The sequence below is a fragment of the Equus przewalskii genome, chromosome 15, assembly GCF_037783145.1.
Source record: "Equus przewalskii isolate Varuska chromosome 15, EquPr2, whole genome shotgun sequence".
NCBI classification, from domain to species: domain Eukaryota; kingdom Metazoa; phylum Chordata; class Mammalia; order Perissodactyla; family Equidae; genus Equus; species Equus przewalskii.
Window position 1 is genome coordinate 6,307,246 of NC_091845.1, and position 21,249 is coordinate 6,328,494.

The 21,249-nt window shown below is 36.8% G+C and overlaps 1 protein-coding gene and 1 long non-coding RNA gene across 9 annotated transcripts in view; one reads left to right on the forward strand and one right to left on the reverse strand.

The window, feature by feature from the left end:
* The window catches only part of PPARG (peroxisome proliferator activated receptor gamma), a 130,389-nt gene that overhangs the window by 33,849 nt on the left and 75,291 nt on the right, over positions 1-21,249 (reverse strand). For all 8 annotated transcript variants that reach the window (XM_070576488.1, XM_070576489.1, XM_008525651.2 and 5 more), the window contains 3 exons: positions 15,876-16,100; positions 14,404-14,573; positions 4,716-4,854 (listed from right to left, as the gene is read on the reverse strand). In XM_070576488.1, the coding sequence (XP_070432589.1) occupies positions 4,716-4,854; positions 14,404-14,573; positions 15,876-16,092 (526 nt within the window). In that variant the 5' untranslated portion in view covers positions 16,093-16,100. The remainder of the gene's footprint in view (positions 1-4,715; positions 4,855-14,403; positions 14,574-15,875; positions 16,101-21,249) is intronic.
* LOC139076091 (uncharacterized) lies at positions 1,642-19,928 on the forward strand. The gene is made up of 2 exons (XR_011527344.1): positions 1,642-1,845; positions 19,795-19,928. It is a non-coding gene; the product is annotated as an uncharacterized lncRNA (long non-coding RNA).

Below are 21,249 nucleotides of genomic sequence, written 5' to 3' on the forward strand. Positions count from 1 at the left end.
TTCATAATATTGCACTGGTCTTCTGATGAATCTCCCTGATTTTTCCCTCTCTAATTTACCCTTTTTACTGCTGCCAGTAGTTTGGTTTTTGGTAACACATACCTGATTACTCCGTTGCTCTGTTACAGCAGAATGTGGTGTCACAGGAAAGGTATAAAACACACAGAAGAGGAAGAATGGGGAGTCAGAAGGCTTATGGAAGAGCGGGCATTTGAACTGGGCCTTGAATGCCAGGTAGAACTTTAACAGGGAACTGAAGGACATAATAGACAGAGACCAAGAGGTATTCCACCAAAGGGCATTTTGTAGGAACAGCAAAGCACACAGTTTGCCTGAAATATAAGTGGGTAAGGACAACAGTGGGAAAAGAAGGTGGAGGCTAGACTGTGGGCAATCATGAATGCCACGCGGGCTGGAGTAACATAGCTGCTGTGTGCATTAGGACTTTTTACTTTGTGACATTTTCTGAAAGTTAACATTGGGGTAATTTTCCTTTATATCACAAAGAAGACTAAAGAAAAAAAGGTAACATGTCAAACTTATTTGTCATTCATACTTCTTTTTTGCAACATACACTAGAGCTTCTGTTTACGAGGAAGGAGAGAACTACCTTAAAAATGCTGAGTGCCACAAAATTGGTGAAACCATTTTTCTAGATTTTTATGAAGCTGCTGAGAAATTGATTTTAAGCCTGTCAGCTTTTTTTTTTTTAACAAATGAAAAACAACCCCATCATTTGTATAATAGGACATCCTAATCAGCAAAGCTAAGGTTTCACCAATTTTTTTATATTTACGAAAAATATAATTTTTGTTCAAATCTCAATGGTATAGGAAAAACCTAGCCAAATGACTCATAAGTAACATAAGTCAATTTTTCTCTACTTCATATTATTTTTAAATGCACAGCCTACACTTATTATTTTATTACTTAGTTCATATATGAAAAGAAGCTCTTGAATATGGAATATTCACCAGTCAAAATTCTTAAGGAGTAAATTATCTTATTAAAAATAAAGAGGACATATTTTAAAAATATTATTAATGTCAGGGATCTTGACAGCAGGACTTTAAAACAGAAATTATACTTTGAACAAGTATAAAAATGTGTGTTGAGTGCCCGTTTGAGTGAATGAGCAACATTAATCTATGAAGAGTACTTTCATCAAGATTCTGTGGATACCAGCTTCATTAATTCAAAATGTAAAACAAGTAGCAGCTGATGCAATGATCACTAAGTTTCATGTGCCTCTGGGTAGCCCAGGAAGTTGGGTCTTTATTTCTGCTTTCCTTTCATTTGGGGCTTTCCTCTGAAGGTGGTGTCTAGACAGGGTACTGAACTGATGGTGCCTGGGGTGACTCAGGAAGACTTCAGAGCAGTCAGTGGGACAGACCCATGGTTTAGAAATGATGGATTGTTAAACGACCAAAATAACTGGAACATGTTTATCTTGATTGCTACAGGGAAACAAAAACTTTGTTTCCAAAGCACATTAGTCCAACACCTGGGTGCTTTTTCTACCCAATGTTGAAAACGGATATTTGAAAAATAACTGTTTCCAACTGGAAAAATTCTGAAATCACGTTCTCCTATGATGTTTAGCTACGTGTCACAATCAAAACGAAAGTTCCATCTCAAGATGGAATCATCCACCAAATACCATTAGCCAAATACACCTTTTATGCTTTCTTTAGCCCAGGCTGCTTTGGATTTGTACTTTGGGGCTACATCATTACGCGATCATCAAACATACTGCCTTCAACTGCTGAGCAATTAATCAGAACATACAGAAGACCTGATTCAGGCACATGAATTATATTTTTATGGCACCAAAACGGAAAGGGGGTAAGTTTCAAATTCAGGCAACTGACAGATGCCAGATTTCTAGATATTTGGGAAGACCGTGACACTGTCTATAAGATATGGAATAGCTGGTTGAAAAATGAAAAATTCAGTGAGGTGGATTGATTTATTTCCATAGAATCATAGAATTTTCAAAGCTGAAAGGATTTACCAATCATTTATTTCAGTGATTTTCCAACAATATTCCCCAGGGCCCTCAGTGTTCCCTGAAGGTTTCTTCAGACGCCTCCTAAAAGCTGGGAGCGGGAAACTAAGAGGGAAGCTGAATGCATCGAATGGACTAAACAGAGAGCAAAGAGCAGAAATAACAGTAACACAGAACTGAGGAAATTTACTTTGGGGAATGTTAATTTTTTCCTGTGCATACTGAAAACAGCGAGGTGCTGATTTTGGAATAACACTAGAAAGCCTCTTTTGATGAGTTGGTGGGTATTACACTGAGGTCCAGTCACATAAAACACTAATAAATAGGCATTCTATATGAACGGAAACCTCATTACTGTCGGCCTCACACTGGCCAGAGCCATGAATTTTATTTTAAATAGTTACTACAACCTCCTAGAAAACTTTGTATTTGGAAATGTTTCCTTCATTAGGATAATGGGCAGAACTAAGAAAAAACCTAGTCGTTGAGTTTCCCTTTTTTTTTTTAAAGATTGGCACCTGTGCTAACATCTGTTGCCAATCTTTTTTTTTTCTTCTTCTTCTTCTTCTTCTCCCCAAAGCCCCCCAGTACATAGATTGTATGTTCTAGTTGTGAGTGCCTCTGGTTGTGCTATATGGGACGCCACCCTAACATGACCTGATGAGTGGTGCCATGTCCGCGCCCAGGATCCAAACCAGCGAAGTCCTGAGCCGCCGAAGCGGAGCGTGCGAACTTAACTACTCGGCTACGGGGCCGGCCCCTACCCTTCTTATATATAGATCAAATGGATGTTTTCTTTTCTGTGCACCAAACACATTCCTATCAAAACCTCTGAGAAGGGATTTTCTTAGTCATGTCTGCAATCCTGTAAATACTGAATTACCTAAGTCTTTGATGCCGTGACGTTTAATTCCTTTCTTTTTGCCTTCACAAGAAGAACTAAATGAACACTCCCTATCAAGACCATTCTTCTCTCTAAATAGAGTAAGTTAATTGTCATATGAAGCCAAAAGATGACCTTCTTATCAAGTTCATGATAGCTTTCTTTGACTTTTCTGGGAAGAGAAAATTATACCATTAATATTACATAGGTTGGGGTTTAAATATTATTTACCTATCAACAATAAGCAACAGGAGATACATTTTACATGAATGTGTGCAAGCAACAGGAAATACATTTCACGTCAATGTGAAAAGTGACAATTTTTCCTAAAGGGCAAAAAATAAATAGCATTAAAAGTAGAACTGGCATGCTTTCCTAGGCAGTCAATGATAATGACCTCAAAGTCAAAGATTTCTTCATAAAGATAAAATAAGTTTATTGCAATTTGATTGCATCACCTAAAATACAACTCTTGACTTGAAAATGTGACCTTATGTCTTATGAGGTCTGAAAGAAAAAGGAAATTGATGGCATTAAACCTGCAAGTTATTTTGCAATCAATGACTGCTATTATGTACTGCTACAGAGCACATGTAATCAACTGTTGAGGAAAGTTGGACCAAATTTCCATCCTCTCCAGTATAGCTGATAGATCTCCTCAAAATATATTCTTGCCTTTAGAGGGTATGACCCCAAATTGATGATGCAAATATAATTTTGTAAACTATTTTTAAAGGGTAGAGTATCAACCAATTAGTGATTCCCAAATATCTTGATGGTTTCTGCTGTAAAAACCAAGATCTGCAAGATGGAACAAAAATTTAATTTTCACAGATGCTTTGGAGTCCTTAAAGATGAAGATGGACTTCAAAGACTATATTCTTACCAGATCAGTTTTGAGAGAGGTGAAGGCCAAAGAAAGAAAAAATAGGATGTATAATGAAATGAGACTTCAGATTTAAGTTGATCACTTTAGCGTTTTATATTTCTTGAGCCCATAGTGATTTTTCAAAGAACCGACTAATAATTGACAAATACAATACTACCAAGTTACATCTAAAATTTGTTTTGTGAGCTAGTCAACCAGTCAGAGCCAAATGGGGACCAAGAGCAACTTCTTCAAACAGGCCTGTCTTCCGTGATTTTACTGGGTTAGTTCTACAGTTCATGAAAACAGGCTCTTCTCAGGTCTTCTACATCTTTCCCTTAAACTGACACTCCAAATCATAAGCTTGGTTTTAGAAATAGGTTTAAAAAGTAGAAAGTTTTACTCTCTTATGTTTCTATGGACACTGAAGTTTTATGGAACTTTAAAATATTTGCTTTGTCCATGAGTCTGTATGCTCCTTAAAGTCAAGGATAGTGCTGTACTCATTTTTCCATAGTAAAGTGAAAAAAAAACACTGCATAAATCTAAATTCTGATATGCCAGTTAAAGTTCCATACCCAGAAATCTCCAGAATTTTCTTACATTTAAAGCAGAAAGAGACTACTGATACACATTTTAATGCTATTAAAGCAACATAAAAAATTAATCACAATTATCATTACATTTGTTTTAAAATACTGGTTATTTCCATCACCTCTCAGATTTTCAAGTCTTTTCTCCCATCGTGGCAGATGCCCAAACACAAGAGAGAAGGATTCCACATTAAAAGCTTACAAATTCTGACCTAATTGAGGAATGTCTTATCAGCATGCAGTATTCTGAAATCTGGCATTTTGTGGAAAAACTGTACACATTTTCAGCAACAGCCCTACTGTCTACTGATCTGACAGCCATAATGAGAAGAATAAAGTACATGGTGCTAAGTGTTCACTTACCGTTATGAGACATCCCCACAGCAAGGCATTTCTGAAACCGACAGTACTGACATTTATTTCTACTTTTTTTGTGGATCCGACAGTTAAGATCACACCTATCATAAATAAGCTTCAATCTGATTGTCCTCCGGAAGAAACCCTGCAAAGGGATATGAAAAAAAAGAAGCAAAATTAAAGTCTTTGTGACACAAGGAAGCAGTAACATATGGTTAAAGGCACCTTGGCCTGGGTATCAGAAAAGGTAGGTTCTTGACACAGTTCTGTCACTGGTGGCTTTAGACAAGTCACTTAACCTCTCTGGAACTCAGTTTTCTTTGCTATGAAATAAAGAACAAGAGGATCTCCAGTGTCCTTTTTTAGCTCTTACTGACCACATCCAACTGATGTCATTCAACAGATCTTGGCTCTACATGGGGATTTCAGCATGCTCTAAATTTAATGTGATGCAAATAAAACACCATGTAATCAGTTCAGTCTCTCTGCAAATCATTCCAACAGCATGCTCCAGCCTTTATAATTGTGTTAAGCAGTTTGGCAAAGTTATAATCATTTCATTCTAAAACATGATCAGGGCCAATAAAAATCCACATGTGGATGACTTTTTGGAATTCTCTATGTTGCATAATTTCCTACAGAATTGGTTTCATTTATTTATGCAGTTGAAAGAGTGCACCATAATCGCTGCAGCATACAAATAAAAAGAGATAATAGGAAATAACAGGAGACGTAAAATATAAATCCTTAGAAAACCAACTGCTATCTCAAAATAGCAAATACGTTGATTTGAGGCTAACTGAATTCTGTGATAGTTATATATTTTTTGAAAGATCTGAAAACATTCTAACCAGAAATGTTTCCTAATTCCATTTTCTTGTTCAGCGTATTCCACTTCGTTTCTTTTGTGTTCGTCTTCATGAAATCAGTTTTTAACCCTTTCAATTTACCTGGCCCTGTTTGGTACAAAAAGCACAGATTCTACCACTGGCATGCATTTTAACTTTCTCCAGATTTCTACCTTGAACTCTGGATAAGTCTATTCTACTGCTTACTTGACATCTTCACTTGGAAAGCTAACGGCCATCTCAAACGCAGCATGTCCAACACCAAGTCCTGATATTACCTACAAACTCACTTCAGCTTTCTCCATCTAAGTTGATGCAATGCCACCCTCCCAGTTTCTTGAGGTAAAATCCTTAAAGTCACTCTTGACTTCCTTCTCTCATGTGGAAAGCTTTCTCTAAATATACACTTGCCTATTTCCCTCATTGCCTTTAGGTTTTGCTAACATCTCAGCTTCTCAATGAGGTTTATCCACCCCATTTAACACTGTGGCCTGGCCTGGCCCCCACCTCTCTTCTGGAACTCAATCTCCTTTACTCTGCTCTAGTTTTTCGGTTTTTTCCAATAGCACTTATGACTTTCTAACATCTCATATAATTTACTTATTATATTTGTGTTTATTTTCTGCCCCTTTCCCACTGCCCAATAAAATTGTGACCTCCATAGGTGCAAGGAGGGTCTTTTATGCCCTTGGATATGACCCAAACACTAACAACAGTGCTCTATAAAATTTGATGAATAAATATATGTGTCACTTAACTCCCTCTCTGGGCCTCACCTCTCCCATCTGTAAAACGAGGAGGCACTTCCATCTCTGATATTTTGTGATTCTAAACTATGACTGAGATATTACAAGGCCATTGGCATACTCTTTTCCTTTTATTTTTGTTGCTATCCTATTAATGTAATGTTAATCACAAACATGTAGAAAATACATGCAATTATAAAACATAATAAGATCACTATCACACATAAGCCCACTGTCCAAGCCAAGATTTAAAGTCATAACCAGAATACTGATGTATTCTTCCCTTACCCAGCTCCAGCTCCCCTGACAACATGATCATTATTCCCAATTTTGTGTTTATCATTTCCTTGACCTTTAAAAAAATATAGTTTTATCACACAATATGTAAAACTAAGTAACACATTGCTTAGGCATGCTTGTTTGGGGCTTCATTAAGTGGTATCATACTATATGTAGTTTTTTGGGATTTTCACTTGATAAAATTTAGTGTTTCTAATATTTATCCACTTGGTAATATTTTCCTAATATTTATCCACTTTCTTGTGAGAAGCTATGATTTATTCATTTCCACAACTACATAATATTCTACTGTGTGACTCTACCACAATGTATTAATCTATTTTCATTTTGACAGGTGTTTGACTTGTTGCCAATTTTCTGCTATTATGAACAGTGCTTCTTCTATACAGATTGTAAATTTATTATGATGCACATGTACAAGAGTTACCTAGGAGCAGAATTTCTGGATTGTACAAGATGTGATTGTTAAATTTTACAAGATAATGCCCCAAAGTGTTTTCCAAAATGATTATATCAATTTACACCCCACCAGCAGTTTATGAAAGTTCCAGTCTGGCCAACACTTGATATTGTCAGACTTCTTAACTTTTGACAATTTAGTATGTGTAAAATAGAATCTAAGCATGATCTTAATTTGTATCATTTCCCAGTTCTCTAATGCATTAAAGTTGAATTTTGAAATTCTTTATATATTCTAGATACTGATTTGTTGTCTGTTCTAGGTGTTGTAAATATCTCCTCTACAGCTTACTATGCTTGAACCTTACTATTTAAGTCTTTTTTGTTTTTTCAACCTGTAAATATTTTCATTTCACTCTCATTCTTGATAGAGTACTGGGTATTCAGTTACTTTCTCTTAAAACTTTTGAGTTCCCATTTTCTTTGTGCTTCCATTGTTGCTATTGAGAGGTCTGTTGTCAATCAACTTTGAAGGTGTTTTTCTTTCTTTTCTCTTTGATTCCCTTTATATATGCTATCTTTAGAACTCTGCAGTTTTACTACAGTGTGTCAAGGCATGGATTTCTTTTCATTTACCTTTGTGGACATGTTGTTGTTTTCTGTATCCTGGTTTCACGTGTTCATCAGGTCTGGGACTCCAATTAGATTAAGGGTGAGACCTTCTTATTCTGGCCTTCAGATTTCTGAACTTCTCTTTTATATTTTCCATCCTCTTTTCACTAATTACTCACTAATATTGATTGCAGAAGCAAGCATCAGAACAGCAGTCAAATAAGACCAGGAAAGATGCATGATTACAATGACAAAAATAAAAGCAAACATTTCTCACCAAAGTCTGCCAACGAGAATAGTTCTGCACATAACTCTTCTATTCATTAATGACGAAGACATATCTTTTTAATATTCAAAGATCCTATGAATCCTTAAAGACCTAAAAGAGGCTTCAAATTCTAGCAGTTTTTGGATGAGACATATTTTTTCAGACATTGTTATCTCATTCTCAGTAGTTCCTTTGCATTTATCTTCTAGTATAGTAATCCTCTCTTTTGCTGGTCCAGTATGCCATTTGACCCTTCCATTAAATTTTTATTTCAATAATTATATTTTTCACTTTTAGAAGTTACATTGGTTTATTTTCAAAGCTGCCTGGTCATTCCTGATAGTCTGTTATTGCTTGTTCATTGCTGTGATTCTGCCCCATTTCTTTAAACAATTCATACACAACTGCCTATATTCTATATCAGGCAATCCCAATATTTGCTTTCCTTGGATAGGGGCAGAGAGGTCTAAGTCTGTTTGTTTTGTTTGTTTACTTCTGATGAATGTCATTCAAGTCGATTGCCTTATCATGTTCTTGCTGATATTCTATTTTGAACTTATTTCTTGACCTTAAACTGTGGGAATCCTACAGAGTCTAAATTGGGAATTCTTTCCTCCAAAGAGGATTTGCAGATACTTCTGTTGGAAGCCAGGGGCGCCATTGACTTGTGACTATTTCAGACGCCCCTGAGAATCCTGGCTCAATTCAAAAGCCCCAGCCTCAGCTCCTCCTCACTGATGGCTCAGAACACTGCTACAGGCATCTGCAAGGCTGCACATTAGTACTCCTACGAGCACCTATCATGAGGGAAACCCCACCCTCTAAATGCACCTGCAGCTTATAGCTCAAGACCTAGGATTTGTTTCTTTGTTTTGCTATTGTTGCTTTGGAGAGTTTTCTGTACCTCTTATGAGATCAGAAATATTTCAAAGAATATGTTCTACAAAGGATCTGCCGGAAGTTGAAGCCTCTTCAATTCTCATGGGGTTCTGAGGACCTTTAATTATTAAAAAGGTGGGTTTTTTTTTTTTCACTGATTAATAGAAGGCTAATGTACGGAAATGTTCTCACTGACAAAGGTTGGTGAGAAATTTTGTTTTTATTTTTGCCAATGTGATCACATATATTTTATGATATTCCTTGACTGCTTTTCTGATTTTCACTTTTTCAAACTAATATTAGTAGTTGAAAATGCTGCTTGGCTAGCTGACAATGGGGCAGGTTCCAGTATACTCAGTTATTTGGCATGATTAGAGAGGAAGGTTTTTTGATAAGAGAATTATTTGATAAGAGAACGTTATTTAAGTTCAACCCTTAAAAAGCAAATTTTTGTTTTAACTCATATGATGTCTTTCAAAGTATATCATGTTCTTTTTGTGATGAATCAAGGTCTTTCAATGTTAAAGAATAATTACTCTGAATATCACTTATGTACTGTATGTGTACATAAAATCTTAAACTGAATATACACAGACTCCAGCACACAGCTTGGAGCTTGCTTTTAATTTTTTTTTTAACACTAAGTTTACGATAACTGACTGTTTTTGTCATTTGACTCCTTCAAGAAATATAAGAGGAAGATATAAGGCTATTACTCAGTGTTTTTCTGTAAATTTGTTTATTTATTTGAAGAATAAGCCAGGCTTTTCCAAATTTTTTTCATATTACTGATAAAGAAATACTCTTTAACAACACTCTTACTACTTCAGAGTCTATAAAACAATGTATAATTTCAACAACTTACTCTTCTGACTATAGTGAAGTCTGAATTGGTGTGATGGAAGGCATCAGTCACCATTTCAGAAAATTGTTTTGTGTATATATTTATTCAAAAGTCTTCACATTTGTCTGTGAGAAGGTGATGCCTGTTTTTTTGTTTTTGCATTTTAAAAAATTTGCTCTGACCTCTCCCTAATTGCTTTACTTTTAACAAGACTTCAGGTGCAATGAGACCTAAGAATGGTATTGTTAACTTTACAATGAGATTAAAAGCCCTGTATTGGGCCTGTATTCAGCTTTCCCACGAAATGGTATGGCTGATAGAAACCGAATCAATGAGCTATCATTGGCAGTGAGAATATATTAAAAACTCTTCCTGAGGTATGGTCCTATATAGAAATACAAAAATGGATTACATTGTATTGTATGGTAGATTGTATTCACTTATATTTTTAGGTAGGTCTATGGTTATAAAATGATCTTTCACTAAAGATGAAAAAATACAGTGGAACCTACCAGAAAAAAAAAAGTGTCCAAATTTGTAAGCAATAAATGACAGCTTTGTAAGCTCTAAGGTATACATATCTTTCAGTAGCCAAAGGTTATATTTTACCTAAGTCTGCAATATTAATACACCTAAGAATCTGTCACTATTTTACTTTAACCCAAACTCAATCGTTTTATTCCTGTGTGAAGTCTGGCAAGGATCACTAATATAAACTTGTTCCGCTGGCATTGCAAAATGTTTAACAAGGTCTACTAACAGCCAGCTTAAGCAATATATCTCTTCTTCAATCCATAAATTAGTCTTCAGGTTTGTGGTCAACTGTATGTTAATTATTTGTATATCCTACATTCTGCTGAAATGGCAAATGTTAAACTGTCAAAGCACCTTTCAGAAAATACATTCAGTCACGTGCCACATAATGACGTTTTGATCAATGATGGACTGCATGTATGGTGGTGGGCCCATCAGATGAGTAGCATACAGCCTAGGTGTGTGGTAGACTATACCATCTAGGTTTTTGTAAATCCTGTAGGGGAGGAAGAAATTTTCCTCTACTCTCTAGGTTCTTCTCTCTGGTCTAAAAATTAAACTGAATGAGACAGAGTAACAGGATAAAACAAACAAAAGTTTAATAACATGTATACATGGGAGAAACCCAGGAAAAGTGAATAATTGGCCAAAATGGCCAAAGCCCTCACCTTAAATACCACCCTCAGCTAAAGACAGAAGAAGATGTTGAGGGCGGGGAGAGTCAGGGCCTTCAAAGGGAAGGAAGGCGATTCACAGGTAGGTGAAAGGAGCAAATGTTTGGAAAACAAATGTTTGGCCACAGAAACAGAAGAACTCAGAGGGGAGCCCAACAGGCTTTTCTAGGTTCCTCCTTATCTACCACCCAGTTCATGTGATGCTAAGGTGAGAGCTCGCTTCCTGAGACAGGGTTTTTTTTTGTTTTCTGAGGAAGATTGGCCCTGAGCTAACATCTGTTGCCAATCTTCCTCTTTTTGCTTGAGGAAGATTGTCGCTGAGCTAACACCTGTGCCAATCTTCCTCTAACTTATGTGGGATGCCACCACAGCGTGGCTTGATGAGTGTGCTAGGTCCACACCCGAGATCTGAATGTGTGAACCCCGGGCCACCAAAGTGGAACACATGAACTTAACCACTACGTCACCAGGCTGGCCCCCTGAGATAGGTTTTTTTAATCTAAATTCTTCTAGGCAGTTAAGGAGGAGGTAACAAGAAAAACCTTCTGAGTCTTTTGTTTCTTAAAAATAATCAGCCCAAGGGGGCCGGCCCAGTGGTGTAGTGGTTAAGTTCACGCACTCCACTTTAGCGGTCTGGGGTTCACAGGTTTGAATCCCGAGCATGGACCTACACATCACTCATCAAGCCATGCTGTGGAGGCATCCCACATACAAAATAGACGAAGATTGGCAGAGATGTTAGCTCAGGGCCAATCTTACACACACACACACAATCATCCTAAAATAACCCCTACGGGTGGCAAATTTTGTTCCCCTTCAGTACACTCTATGATGTTTGCACAATGACGAAATCACTTAATGACATTTCTCAGAACATATCCCTGTCATTAAGTGGTACATGACTGTACGGGTGAGTCAAACACACTTGTTGATTTCACTTTCCTGGCTTTTCACCAAGTACTGTTAATAAACTAAGTAGATATCTTTCATTACTGACAGCCACTGGTCTAATTTAGCTACATTCAGAGTGTGGCAGCAATTTTTAGTTCCAAAGTGGCAAAGAATGAGTATTTCTTCAGCCTCAATGCCTTACAAAAGTGGTTCTCAAACTTTTTGGTCTCAGGACCTCTTTACTCTCTTAAAAATTACTGAAGATCCCAAAGAGCTTTTGTTTATGTGGGCTATATCTACTGATATTTATCAGACTAGAAATTAAAACTGAGAAATTCTTATGTATGAGAACATACAGGCAAACATTCCATTAGGCATCAGAGCTATGTTATCATTCCATGTGATGTAGCGTCTGGAACACGCCACTGCGACTCCTGAGAGAATGAGAGTGAAAATGGTAAATAACAACAAAGTATTATTATAAAGATAGTTTCAACCTCATGGGTGTCTTGAAAGGGTCTCAGGGACCCCTAGAGGTCTCCAGACCACACTTTGAGAACTGCTGACTTATACTTGGAGAAGCCAAATTATATTATTCCACTAACATTTTTCTTATTCTTATCTTTCAAATGAATAGATGTCTAGTTTCCCTTCCAAGGTTGGCATAGCCTCCTTTGCAGTTTAGGAAGTCTGTAAGTTCATATTTTGGAAGGTTTGCAAGTTACGGCAGATTGGTATACAATCCTCTTAACTTTCTCCTATTGTTTTTGCTGATTTGTCTGTGTATCTATGGTAGGTCAAAGACTCCTGCGTGCTCTTCAGGTTTATTAGGGGTTCCTTCTCCATCTCTGCTTAAGACCCTCTCTGTTCCTACCGTGAAGTCACTTTGATCTTCTCCGCCCTCTTCCCTCTTCTTTGTGCTACTTCTTATCCTGCTTGCTTTTATTTTCTAAGTTTTTGTGCCCTCGGAACTTAGCTTTTATCACTATAACCAACTACTCACAATGTTTTGTCTTTTAATTTTTAGCTGTTCTCAGTAATGTTAACTCTCCACAAATATCTGACTAATAGAATCATGGTGGAACTATCTGTTTAAACATCCTAGTTTTCTAAGTACCCTACCAGCCCATAAAAAACAATAATTTATGGTATAAACTTAACCAATCATATTGTTTTTATTTATCAACATAAATTACCAAGATGACTAAAACTGAATGGATTCTTCAGGTTATTTCTCAGAATTTAGCAATAATTTACTCACTCAAAAATTGTATAAATCTAACCCAATAAAATGACATATCCTTAGTACTCATTGAGATCTTAATAACAGACTATGCATAATGATTTCATATAAGATGACAGATATTTTAGTTTGGTCTTAATCAAAGAATGAATGGAGTCATTTTGGAATTTAGAGACAAATAAGACGTTGGATAGCTAATCTAACCAAGTTGTTTATACATGAGGTGACAGAGGGCTAAAGTGTTTATGTGATCAGGTAGTGACTTTATTAGGTTGTCTTTAGAATAATCAACTGTTTGAATTGAAGAGATTTTACAGATCATCTAATTCGACACCATTGTTTTATAGATGCAAAAACTTAGGCAGAATGTGGCTACAAAGTGCTATATGTAAAAGCATCTTGCACAATATCTGGTGCATAGTAGAAATTCAGTAAATACTAATTTCCTTTTTTGGCCTACAATCCAGTTGGGAACCCAGATGTTCTAATGCCTACCTAACTGCTGTTGTATATCTTTATTCCGAATTAAAAGCCCAACTGAGGAGTGAATTTGATCTTATCTTATATAAGCAGTGTTTATGTTCTAAGGTAAATATTTATGAACAACTTATTCTGAGCCTTGGGGTATATAATAAATACTAGTCTATTACTATTTTATTCGCTGAGTATATTAAAAAACATTATTTAAAAAGACTATATATTAAAATATGAATGGATTAATATTTTCTTAAAAACTGGGAAGAATATTATTAAATGTGTCCACTTTCCAAAATACCCTTTTTCACAAAGAAAGGAGGTGAGGAGAAACAGTATGTCCTTCCCCAAATAATTCTCTCCCTTTACCTGTCTATAACACATGGCTCAAACTGATGCTGGAATGAGAAAACACAGAGCACTGGCTTAGGAGTCACAGGATATGTTCTAGTCCTAGCTCTGCCACTTACGAGTGGATGATCATGGGCAGGTCTCACTAATTCGTAATTTCTACATCTGTAAAGTGGCCATAAATAAGCTCAACTTTATAGGACTATTCTAAGGATCAAATGAAGATATCTATCTATCAAATCTGTCAAGCCTTCCATACACAAAATATTATACGGTAGAGTGAAAAAAAACACTAGAAGATTCAGGAAATCTGGGTTCTGGGCCAGCTCATCACTGTCTTGCCGTGACTTTGGACAAATCACTCTATTTTTTTTTTTTTAATCTGCAATGTTCCAGGGTTGAATGAGCTCAGTGCCTCAAAGGACCAATTTGGAGAATGGGAAGTGAGGCAAAGCAGCCCTGCTTTTATCAATTTTCTTAGGTTTTCAAATATTATATCATTTGAAGAATGGGTTTTACCAAAAAAAAAAGTTTGACAATCTTATCTCAATTCCTTGTCATGTGTTTCCAACAGGAAATGATATAACGGGTAAATTTTCAGCAAATTCTTTGATGTAAGATTTTTTTTCACCTTGCATCCTTCACAAGCATGAACTCCATAGTGGAAGCCCGAAGCTTTATCTCCACAGACACGGCATTCAATTGCCATGAGAGAGCTGGAGGGCTCTTCATGAGGCTTGCTGTGCAGCTGAGTCTTTTCTGAATAATAAGGTGGGGATGCAGGCTCCACTTTGATCGCACCTATGGATAGGAAAATGTGAGTAGATAATTATCACATGAAAAACAATGCTAAAATGGCAATAGGGCAAGTTAACATAGTACACCTTACTGCCATATTTTTCTTATTTAAGTGTGGAAGCACTAGGGAACACACACACACACAAAAACAGAGGAAAAAGCAGGCTTTGTAATCACAGGCAAGTCACAACACCTCTGAGCCTCACCTGTAAAAATAAAACAGGGAAGGGAATTAAGTCTATGGTTCTATGACCCTTCTATACCCTGTAATACTAAAACTCTAGCAGACAACACATAGTATTTGAGACAAATTAGGGTTATTTTGCTACGTAATGTGATGTGTCATTCATCACAATATTAAATTATGTATTTTTATTTAAATGTTGCAATTTAGAAGTATTTTTTAAACCATTCCTGCAAAAGAAACACAGAAGGAACATTGGCACAGAAAGGTAACGGTAACCCCAGCTTGAAGGTACATGAAAAATAAGAGACCAGGTTACCCTCAGTGTTGAGTCTGAAAAGGTGGTTTGTGAAATGATCTTTCATAGAGAGTGAGAGAACCCATGGAAAGTAAGCACCACCTTCTTTCTGCTGGTTAGGATCAGGACTATTAAACGTCCATATTAGGCTCCAACTGAAAACCACATACATAAATATAACCAACTATATTATTTACCTAAAAAAAACAACAAGAAATACAGGAAGTTCTTACTTATTGTCAAGTAATGGTTGCCAAATACATAGTGGTGGCTTTGGAAAACCAGCATATCAGCACACACAGAGATAAAAATCAAGGAAATAGCATCATAGAAATTTATTTTATCTTGAAAAGTGCAGTTTTAGTTTTTCCTGAGTCTGATGTTTAGATGTGAGTTGAGTTAATGGCATGAAGATTTATCAATAGATTACAATGTCAAAATTTAAATTTGTGCTGAAAATAGGTTTTGGTATAAGCATCTCAAACTGCAGAATAAGGAAAAATAGATTATAATTAAGTAATTTAGTGATGATAAGTCATACAAGGTAGCAAATTGTTACTTATTAACTTATAAGTGTCCAAAAGAATTAAGAGTTTGGGTGAAGGACTCTTGGCCTGAGATATATCTGGCAATGTAATCACGCTAAAAAAAATGCTAAGAAGGAAAAAAGCAAGAAAAACTAGAAAGGAGAGGAAGGAGGAAAAAAAGAAAAGAACGATCTGGGGTATCTAGTTTTAGTCTCTGGAACATTTATTCCAGTGTTATTGAGAGATTAGTCCAATTCTAGTCTTAGTAGTCTGAACGGTGAAAATAAAGATCATACTTTGGTACTCTTGAAGCTTCAGGTCATACTTATAATCAACCATGGGATCAGCTCTTGCAAATGGAATGTCTTCATAGTGTGGAGCAGAAATGCTGGAGAAATCAACAGTAGTGAAGGGCTTGATGTCAAAGGAGTGGGAGTGATCATCCATTACAGAGAGATCCACAGAACTGATTCCAAAGTTGGTGGGCCAAAATGGCATCTCCGTGTCAACCATGGTAATTTCTGTAATGGAAAAAAGAATAGCTATGAAGTTAGTCCTGGAGGACAGAGCAATCTTCTAAAGATATATAGAAAGGGAACTGACAGAGTCTTTGGTAAAGAAATCTCATCTAGGTAATCACAATGAGGCAAGAGAACATAACCACCTTCTTACTGCTTCCAGGTTGTTTTACTAAAGGATAGAAGTCACCCCTTACCTGGATATCACAGGAGAGACCCCTATAATAGTACTGATATATATAGTGTACCCATATAAACGTCCTGCAAACAGCCCTGCTCTTATTATCTCCTACAGGAGATCATCAATCAAGGCTGTTAATGATTTTTTTCCTCCCCAAAGCCCTGATACATAGTGCTATATCCTAGTTGTAAGTTTTTCTAGTTCCTCTATGTGGGATGCCACCACAGCATGGCTTGATGAGTGGTGTGTAGATCCGTGCCCAGGATCCAAACCAACAAACCCCGGGCTGCCAAGGGAGCACATGAACTTAACCACTTGGCCACAGAGCTGGCCCCGTTAATGATTTTTAAAGAGCATAGGGTCCTGGGACAATTTTACTTTCTTGAAATTAGAGATCCTAAACATTCTTCTCTTTAGGATGAAAATTTTGCTCCAGTATTTGTGTTTATAATGCTTTTGTGTGACAGAAAAGTTGGTATATTAAATTTAGGTAACAATTTATTCTTTAACTGCATTATAAAATAATTTTGTTCTTAAAGTAATACAAAAATGAATCTTTTTAAAAAGGGAAGATCCCTTCGGTGCTATGAAAACTCACTCAACTGTTTATCTTTTTTGTGCATACACCTTTCCTTAAAGAGGAGAAAGTGTTCCCCATACTGAGAACAGAGAGGTTAGAGATACGTGGAAACATATTTGATTATAAATGAGAGAATGTCAAAATGAGAATCTAAGAACCACCTCCAAAACAAAAATGGAAACAAGAAAACATATAAGCTTTAAGCAATAGGAGTCTGTCTGACTCGGTTTACCTGAAACCAGTTCACTATTCAAAGCGGTGCCAAAAAAGTCTTTTAAATGGTAATTCTTTAGTCAAAAACACCAGTGGAGAGCTGTGGGAATTTTGGATTGCTGACAGTGGAGCAAATAAATGAACTGTTTATAAACTCTAGGGCTCCTGAAATCATAGGCTTATCCATCTTATTTGCAGTCATATCCCCACCAGCAAGCAAAAGGCTTAGCTCATAGTAAGTGCTTATTAAACATTTATTTATTAAATATCAAATGAATTGATGAAGTGGCTGTGAAATTTTAGCAGAAGAGGCAGAGAAGCGGAAGCAAACCAGCATTTACTGAGTACCTCCCACGTACCAGAAATACTGTACCTTTTGTTCCATATAACCCGAGATATTATCTCCACTTTAAAGATAAGTAAGCCAGGACTAGAAAGGTAAAGTGACTTGCCCAGCGTCCAACAGCTAGTAAGCAGGGAATTCAAACTCAAGATTGACCCAGAAGCCTTAGTGTGTATATATTCCTTTATTCTCTCATTGATGAAAACATCGTATGGAGGAAGGGCTACTCTCCAAGGGGCATCTGGGACTAGGCCTCTTGTTCTTTCCCAGCAGGCAGAGAGCCAAGGAATTTACTCTGAAAGGCTGCTTCTTGCATGAGGTTAAAGATTCCAGTTGTGGTCTCCATAAGAAAAACAAAATGCCTTGCAAATACAAATAAGGAGACTAGTCCTGTAAATGTGCTTCAGTGGTTCCAAGAGGACTCATTAAGCACCGTTTGGGTTCACATGTCTGAATACGTACATAAATAAGTACCCAAACAACCCTAAGTTATCTGTGTTAGCGTATAAACACTACACACCATAAAAAGGAATGTGCATTGGTGATAGCTTAAAGGTCATACTGGGTCTCAATGACATCCAGAAAAAAGTTTGTGCTCTTAATGATGGGGGCGCCCATCGAACTGTGTCCTGTTTCAAAATTCATCTAAACCTGCCTAACCTAGGTCACTCCATTTACTTTCTCCAGCTCCTCAGCATGCTTAGTTTACATTTCTCTTTCCATTTTTCCTAGTATAAATTACATTCCTATTAAAATAGACCTCTTGTCTCAACTGTAGTATCCACAAAAGTGAGTTTATCAATTGTTTTTCATTATGTCATTGCAAAATTCTTCTGCATACAAAATAAAGGTTGACTAAGTGAGTCAAAGGCAGTGTACATGCCTTTGTATAAATACTGGGGAACGAAAATAAGGATGCAAAAGATATCTGTGTTGCAAGAAAAATTGGTTGCTCATCATTTTACAGGTTTGTTTCACTTTTAATATCTGACTTCAGTGACTCCCTACAGACCAAAGCCGTGCTTCTTAATACAGGAATCATATCCTAGGGGTCATCTATTTTATGGAAAAGCTTTGAGGAAAATTTTAATGTTAAAATGGCCATTTATGTGTAAATGAACAGAATGAAAAATTCATGTGATTTTTTTAAAGATGTAACATGAAACTCTTAAAAAAAATTGTACTGGTACTACTTTTCATGGTCAAAAGAATGCTATTTTTTTAAAAATAAACTTTATTTTTAAAAAGCAGTTTTAGGTTTACTTACAAATCGAGCATAAAGCACAGAGATCCCATATACCCTTTTCCCCTCCACCCCTGAAACACACAGTTTCTCCTGTTATTAATTTGAATTTCCCCTATTATTAACACTTGCCTTAGTGTGGAGGGCTTGTTACACAATTGATGAACCAATATTGATACATTACTATTAACCAAAGTCCATAGTTTACATTAGGGTTCACTCTTTTTGTTGCACAGTTCTGTGATTTTGACAGACGCACAATGTCACGTATCTGCCGTTACCGTATCATACAGAATAAAGTTTCAGTGCCCTGAACGGCCCTGTGCTCCACCTATTCATCCTTCTCTTCCTACCCCCAAGAATGCTCTTTCTGCTGTCCTCTTCTATAAAGGGCATACTGGTGAAGGCAGGAGAAGCACTGAGCAATAGAATAAATTAAAATATCTTAGCTTGGCATTCAAGGCCCTCCCTGCCACAGTCCTAACTTACTTTTTCAGCCTTATTTTCCACTACTGATCCCAGACCTCACTCCCATTCTTGGCATATCCCATGGTTAGGCATGTCATACTATTTACCCAGGTTAAACATGGGCATTTTCTAGTCTGCTCATCTTTGTACATGAGGTTGCTCTTCTTCCCACCCCGCACTGCTGCATGTCACAATCCCTTCTGTCTTTCCCACAGCAGCAGGAAATCCCACAGTAGTCCAAGTGCTGCTCTCTCCATGCAACCTTCCACAAATTCTCCACCTTAAAAATCCTCTCTGTGTCCCACAGCGCTTTCTACCACCCCTTTAACACTGACAGAATTACCTAGACACAAATCTCTACCATTAGATTTCAAGTTCTAGAGCCCAAGGACACTGTTTTATTATTCTGTTTTCCCTTTAGTCCTTGTGCGCAGTGGTTGTTTACTAAAGAACAGCCAACTGAATGATCATATTTTATAGAGAAGAGTAGAATGAGTGTTCAGTTTTCTGTGAAAACAAAAATAAAGATACATTCTCAATGGCTTAGTTTTGCTAAGACTTATGCTCCCCAGAAAAGATGGTTATCTTCAATATTATTAATAAAATACAACTTAAGCCATAACACCTCCTCTCAATGTATACTCAGCTTTTCTCTTTTGTTTACTGCAGGAAGAAGATTAGGGTCCTACAAAGTTGTTGGTTTTATTCCCCTCATGGAAAGGACAAAATAAGAAAGAAAGACAGCTTGGCTCTTCATCTCTATGAAAACATTCTGCTTAAATACACATTTTCCCTTCCCCCTTTCCCTTCTCCTTGTCTTCTTATTCTGGGACATTTTAACCTAAACAGTACTACTCCAAGGACCATAGTTGTGGGAGGCACCGTGGTTCCCTGGACATTTTATTTTATTTTGACTTAGAGATGGGCCGAGGGAGTCTGCTTCTAATTTCACCTCTAGAAAACATAAGCTACTGTTTCTGCCAAGCTGTAGGACGACAAGGTGTTTTTTGTTACTCTGTGCAATTACCCATGAAAGCACAAATGAACAAATGAACTACAGCCCTTCTCAGGGATAAGTAACATTGTGTGAGCTCTCCAGCTGGGAGACAGGAGTGTGTTGCATCAGGGTGTATCCATTAATTTCCCAACCTTTAGTGTGTTTCACAGAGGCAGAAGTCTTTAGCCAGAATTGGTGAGGAAGGACATGAACTTGGCCCATTTATCACAGACCTTCAAACTTAGCTTTAAACTCTCTTCTAGGCAACGAGCAGATTTTTCACAATATTCTAAAGTACAAGGTATTTCAACAAAAATGCAACCAATATCATGCAAAAATGAAGTAACTTCTCTAATCTGATAGGCATCACTATTTGGGAGCATGGAAGTGGATCAGAAAAGATACTAAATTATAAAATCAAGCACCAGAACTATATGGTTTACCTTTGCGGTTTTATCTTGTCCCTTATGAAAAGAAAATAAAAACTTCTATTAGAACATCTGGGGAAGTGCTGCATCTCCTTAACAACTCCATTAGCTAAGATTAATAGAATCCTAAGTCTTTGCTAAGTATTGTGCCAAATACAACACTTGGATTGTTTCATTTAATCCTCACAACAGCCCTGTGAGGAGGTACACTTATAATTCTCCTTAAAGAAGAGGAAACTGAGGCACAATTATGGAAGTAAGTAACTTGCCTAAGAATACACAGTTACTAAGTAGTAGAGCTGGGTTATGAACTGCAGACTTTCTAAAGTGAGTACTGGTTAGAAAAACAAATCTCTTTCTGGTCTTTCAGTTCTATATTAAACAACAATTAATTTCAGCAAACTTTCAATGAACACCTATGATGTGCCAGGTGCAGGAGGCTGGGGCGTACTATGAAGAGTAATTCTCAAATAAAGGCTTCATTAGAGAAACACGTCAGGCTGTGCAACAAGAGTAGCACCAGGAAAAAACCTTTCACAGATTCTGTGACACTTAGTAGTCTTGTTGGAAGTGACCTTAAAGAGACACTTAATCACTCATTGTTTTTCAACCCCTTTGAATTTGTTTCAGTTTGATGTCATAGCACTCATAGATATGTTTCTAATTTATTTATCTAGCCCCTCCTTACTGATTCATGCC